At 43.7% G+C, this 6,328-nt stretch overlaps 1 protein-coding gene across 1 annotated transcript; it reads left to right on the plus strand.

Moving 5' to 3' along the window:
* Positions 1-4,592: 4,592 nt before the first annotated feature.
* Positions 4,593-4,815, plus strand: LOC101586949 (28S ribosomal protein S33, mitochondrial-like). Its single transcript, XM_012513633.2, has one exon. The coding sequence runs from the start codon at positions 4,593-4,595 to the stop codon at positions 4,803-4,805; it is 213 nt and encodes a 70-aa protein (XP_012369087.2). The 3' UTR covers positions 4,806-4,815.
* The last annotated feature ends 1,513 nt before the right edge of the window (positions 4,816-6,328 follow it).

A 6,328-nucleotide genomic window follows, 5' to 3' on the forward strand; every position in this document is an offset into this window, starting at 1 on the left:
CCTGGAACTGGGGATTGAACTCAGGCCTTTGCGCTTGCCAGGCAAGCGCTTATTCTACTTAGCTATCTCCCCGGCCCTCCTTTATATGTTTTAAAAAATAATTTTCCAATTTTCATTCACTGGAATATTTATGGACACCAACTAGATGCCCGCAATAACCTGACTAAAAAAAGTCAGAGTATCTTTACTCTCATGGAGATTAAATTTTGGTTCAATGGATTCAGTAAACATGAAAAATGTCAGGCAGTGATAAGCATTATGAAATAAAACAGGTGACATGACAGAGACTGGATGACTGTTTTCATTTGTTTATTCAGTGTAGGGCTCTTCAAGTAGAACACTAGCTCACATTTTTATAATAAGGAAGAAGCCCTGCAAAAATATGGGGACAGGACTGTCTAGGCAGCTGTTATCTCTAAGCTTGGTAAGATCCAGGGCCGGAGGCAGCCACTGAACAGGCCTAGAGGGAAAGGGGCATCTTACAGAGCTTGGTCTAATGAGCAAGGCAGTCAGAAACCCAGCGAGAGCAGGTGAGTGCCAACCGCCCACCTGGTCACCCTGGATGCTCTCTAGGAAGGATGGAGTGTTAGGAGACAGGAGGGCAGGGGACCAGGAAACTATCACAGGGCCAAACGAAAGCTGATAGCGTGGGCTGGGCTCTGGTAATGGAGACGATGAGGAGAACAGGAGGATGTGGCTTGTAGGGCTCATCACGGGGCTGCTGCCACGTGGAGGGAGGGCAACAGAGCAACAAGGGCCACCTACGAATTTGTTTTAACGCTGGTTGGATGATGATCCTTCTCAAGTCCTGGGGTTACAGAATTTGTTGTTGTTGTTGTTGTTGGGAGAGGAGGCGGCAGCAGTGAAGGGTGGGAAACAAGGAGTCTATTTTGCCTCCGTCCAGCTTGAAATGTGTCCTAAACTTCAGCTGGACATCTCTTAAGCAGGCCATTAGACACATAAGGCTGGTGTTCCATAGGAGGGTCAGGGCTAGATCTGGCAGTCAAGTAGTTGATATTTTCAACCATCAGGGTTGCTGAGGTCTCCCACCAGACTGGATTTTAAAAACAGCAGCGGTTCTAAGACAGCCACTGGAAATGCAAAGTGAAGCAGGTCAGCAAGAACTACTGGTGCTTCCTAAGTGCGGTATCAGGAAGCTCATGACCCCTTTAAAAATCCTATCTCAGCTTCAAATTTGACCCCAGCCATAGCTGCAATGCCAAGTCCCAACAGCTTCAAGGAAGTGCACCTGGACCACGGCTGCCTCCGGGAGAAACCAGGGACCCCCCACTTCTGCTCTCAGGCCTCTCTGCCTCGTGGGGCAGCAAATGTTCCTAGGGACACTTCTACGGAAGCCGGGATGATAACACAGGGGCTACCCCTGAGATCATGGGGATAAGAGAATCAGGTACATGCTTTATCCCCCGGGCAAATAGTTTCTAAGGCACATTTTACAATACCGTTCAAGGTGCCATGAATCAAGCGCAGGTTGCCCGTGTTGGCTTTCTGTCCTTCTCTGTGATGGTGCACTTTGGTTCCCTGGAATGTTTCTCCAAGCAAACTAAATAGTGTCAGGCTCTGCTTTTGAGAGAAGAAGCATTTCAAGGAAGAGGACACAGCTATGGTGAATGTTACCGAGATGGTCCAGGGCCATAGCACCCGGGCAAATAGGATTACTTTCTGGGGACCTTGACAAGAGCGGTTCCAATGGAGTGCTGAGGACAAAAGCTCCAGCAGAGGCTGCAGAGGATAGGAGCTGAGGGCTTGGAGGTAGAGAACTGGATGCTCTTTCAAGGGTCTAAATTCCATGGAACCTCGATCCCTCAGCAACTCTTTAAAAAATGTATCACATTTGCCAGGGATTGCAAAGAAAAATACATCAAGAACTAAAATGGAATTTAGGGTCAAGGAAGCACTTTTTAAGGCTAAGGGACAGTAGAAGGGGAGAAACTGATGGAAGCTGGGGAGGGTAAGCGGAGTGGGGGGGCACATCTGGAATGAGAGAGTAGGGTTGGGTTTTGGCTAAAACAGGGACCTTTCATTTATAGAGTCGAAAGGCAGAATACAAACAGGTATGGACGTGGTTAGGCTTGGTGACTTAGATGGCCAGAATATAATGGAATTAATCGTCAGTTGCTTCCATATTTTCAATGAATTATATGGTCAGATCAAAGCTAAGGGAGAACAGTACAAGGCACAGCCATCTGAGGAAAGAGAGTGAAAGAATTTTGGAAAGTAAGAATAGAAATAGACTGAACAGTGATTGCTAAGATGGCTAAATGCCCATTTACTTATCTCAGTGGAAAATTAGCTAATTCCTGTCCAGTTTTGAAGGCAGGTGACTTTTACATACACGTGCTGTTTATTTCTAACAATTCATTGTTACAGGTTGGATGGAACTGGAAGAATGACAGGGAAGAAGAAGGTGAGCCTTTCAGCACACAAGCAAAGCGGGAGCGAAGGCCAGGTGAAGGCTGACTCCTCGGGGGAGCGTGGCCCAAGGGGGAACATTCCATTTAGGTGGCACAAATTGATTCAGTGTTGTCACTGCACAAGAAAACACTGGTGGGGCTGGACACGTAGCTCTGAGGTAGAGCACAGGCTTCGTATGAGCAAGGCTCTGTATTCCATCTCCAGCACTAAAAATAAATAAAAATATCAAACGAGCACAACATGGCTGCAGATGCACAGATGATTTTTTTGAGCGACAAGAAGTGGCTCACTTTAGAATACAAATGGTGTGATCTAAAAATATGGGGACTGTTTAAATTTTAGAAACACATCGCAGCCAAAGACTCACCGCCATTAACCTCCCCCACAACGCTCCCTCTCGCTTTGAACACTTGTCCCACCCTTCTTGCCGCTTCCTCAAGCAATTCTGGGGGCTGTCTCGCACGGGTGTCTTTAGTTACACTAGCCTGGCTGCCTTCTTGTCCTGACCTGATTGAACACGTTAACCAGAAGTCAGACAATGCCAGCTGCAAGGAATAAGGCAGGTGAGGACACATTATTTGAAATTGCTTCAAACATTTGATCAATGTGGGCTGATCAATAAACACAGTGAATTAATTTAAAAATGAATACAGTAAAAGACACATGGCCCTTAATTCTCCTCAAAATACTATCCCTTGCTTTGAACACACTTATTATTCCTGGCAATTTCTTTTACTATAAGTATTTTTTTAAGCTACTCACTCTATTTTTTGATCCATTATGTATATCTCACTCAATAATGCATTAAATAGTATGCTACTATTTTCTCTACTGAACACTCAGAAAAATAAATATTCTATGAGTATGTAATAGGGGTAGAGGTAAGACCTAACAAATGTAAGCTTCCCAAGCTATAGGCCTAAGTTGCAAAGCTTTTAAGTACAACACTGAGTAGTGACCTAATTGTTTCCCTAGTTACCTAATGTGGAGGGAAAAATGAATAAGCTAGATATAAATGCAGTGTCGAATGGGGCGGGGTGTTATAACTTTTTATGGCCATGAGATTTGTAATTCCTGTAAATCAAAATGTGGTCACTCAAAACACACATACAAAAAGGTTACCAGGCTTGTCACATCATTTGCTTGTGGCTCTAGCATACTATATTCTATTTTATTTCTTTTGTCAGAAGCTGGATGTAGCTGGTTCACTGGCTATACCTAACCTCCTAAACTAGGGTCTTGTGGGTACATTAACACAAATATTTTTGTATTTTCCAAACAACTACTAGATAACAAGTAGCTAGTAAATATCACAGGATTTTAAAACATATGTGTACAATGTATATATATACAGGGAACATTCTTTTAGCTACATGATACTTTCTCTGCAGAGACTCTGAACAGCTGAGACAATCTTGTTCCCGCCTTGATAAGAAACTCAACTTCATTTTTCCTTTGGGTTTATTGGGCTGTGAAACCACCAACCAGTCTTTTGGATTTGTATGTGTCTTGTACTGGAGATTGAATCCAGGGCCTTTGCATTGAGCTACATCTCTAGCCTTTAAAAATTTTGAGATGGTATCTTTTTTTTTTTTAAATATTTATTTATTTTTATTTATTACATTTATTTATTGTGTGTGTGTGTGTGGCCAGCTCAGCCCACCAGGGGGCGGGTCTGGCTGGCATGTGGTGCTGGGGATCGAACCACGGTCCCTGTGCTTCGCCAAGCTTGTTTCAAGTAGGTGCTTTAGACCACTGAGCCATCTCTCCAGCCCCATTGAGATGGTATCTTGCTAGGTTACTAAATTATCCAAGCTGGGCTTGAATTTGCAATCCTTCTGCCCCAGCCCCCAGAGTGCTGGGATCATAGGCAATAACCTACCTTGCCTGGCTTTTTAAAATTGTAAGTGGCACTCTTTGATAATCATTGTAGTGTCTTTGTGAAGCAGCTGTAATAGGTAAGCCAGAGTAATTATGCCCATTTTAGGGTTGACAGGCTGCGCTACTCTAGGAGCCCGAGGAAGGTGGATCGAAATTTGAGCCCAGCCTGGGTACATTAGCAACTTAGCAAGACCCTGTGTCAAAAGAATGGGTATGGGTCAGGGCGCGCGGGTGAGCAGGGGCAGGACCAGGGAGCCTTTCTCATCGCTGCTCAGGAAATGTCTTCACTTTCAGAATACGCCTTATGCATGAGTCACCTGAGCACCCAGCTCTTCAGTGAGGCTGCCAGGCCGACTGACTTGAAATCCATGAAAGTGGTGACACTTTTCAGTGAGCAGCCAATGGCTAAGAAGAAGGAGACCTGCGACTGGTACCCAAACCACAACACATATTTCGCGCTCATGGGCACACTCCGGTTTCTTGGCCTCTAGACATGAGCATCAGGATTTTAAGGATTAACAAATACGTCTAAAGAAGCTTCATGGAAAAGGAAAGCCAAGGAAAGGAGAAGGAAAAAGAGCAGCGAAAAAGAAATAGTGTTAGCTGTCAAGACAGAAAATTTTTGCCTGAATGACTAAGGCGAAAGTATATTTACTGTCTTTCCATATATTAGTCTAGTCTTCCTCAGTCAAGGTTATTTGAAACAGGAAAAAAAAAAGGAGGTATGGGGCCACAGCTTGGTACAAAGGCCCTGGGTTCAATCTGCAGAACCACACAAATAAAAACTCTACAGGATATAAAGTTGAAATGTTCTCTAAAAACTCAGAGTTTACAGTTGTATGCACAGTGCTTTATACGCGATGCAAGATCAGTGGCTGGAATAGGTGCCCATGCTCGTCCTCGCGTGGAGGACATGGACAGCTCCAAACCTGGAGTGGCCAGACTGATGCACAAGCAGAAGATAAAATATCCTGCTGATGGCTAATGGACACAGCGTCAAAAATGCAGCCTGGAAAACCACTCATGCAGCCTGCACGGGAACGGTATCTTCTACCAGAAGTGTAGACTAGGTATTTGCTATTGTCATTTTGATTTCTAAGTGTTTAGCAACTTTACATCATTTGGACAATAACTTTCTAGTATTTGGTTTATGTAGCAATAAATTCTCAATTAGTTCTAAGGAATTTTCCCTATAATCAAAATATTGGTTGTCTTTTCATTTCAAAGTTCTCAAATAAAAGTTTAATCTCTTTTCAAAACTGTAGGACTATGCACTATAAATCAAGATACATCACAAACAGGACAAATGAGCCTGTGTACACTGTAGTATAACAACTAAACACAAAGGACAAAGACAAAAAAGGCCAACTGCCTTTGAAGGGACATCCAGTGAAATGGCATCAATTGGGTCTTTGAGACAAAAAGCAAAAACAAACCCAATATGTCAACATGCAAAAAGACAATAAATCTCAATCCAGAATTCTAGTCCTGGGGCTGAGGAGATAGCTCAGTAGAATAAGTGCTTGCCTGGCAAGTGCAGGGATCTGAGTTCAATCCCTGGTACCACCAAAAAAAAAAAAAAAAAAAAGACAGAATTCTAGTCCCAGCAAAAGCAATGCTAAATACTACTTTAAAACCATTGAATATAAATCTTAAGGCAGCCTGCTGTGCTGGCCCCGCCCCCACAGCACACTGAGGCAGCAATTGAGACTGGGCCTGGTGGCCACACCTCTATTCCCAGCTCTTGGGAGGCTGTAAACAGGCGGATCACTGAGAGTCCAATCTACACGGTGAGACCCTGAACACCCTGTAGACCCTTCCCTAAAAATACAAATAAGTAAATAAACAAATAAAAATATTAATTTATAGCTCAGCATAGTGGTGTTTGCATGTAATCCTAGCTACTTGGGAGTCTGAGGCAGGAGGCCCAATACAACCCAAGAAAGAGCTGGAGAGCACAGGCTGGAGATTTGAGATACTTGTCTTAGGAAAGAGAAAACAGGTACAAACAAAA

Source organism: Octodon degus, unplaced genomic scaffold (genome assembly GCF_000260255.1).
Source record: "Octodon degus isolate 3935 unplaced genomic scaffold, OctDeg1.0 scaffold00001, whole genome shotgun sequence".
Classification (NCBI taxonomy): domain Eukaryota; kingdom Metazoa; phylum Chordata; class Mammalia; order Rodentia; family Octodontidae; genus Octodon; species Octodon degus.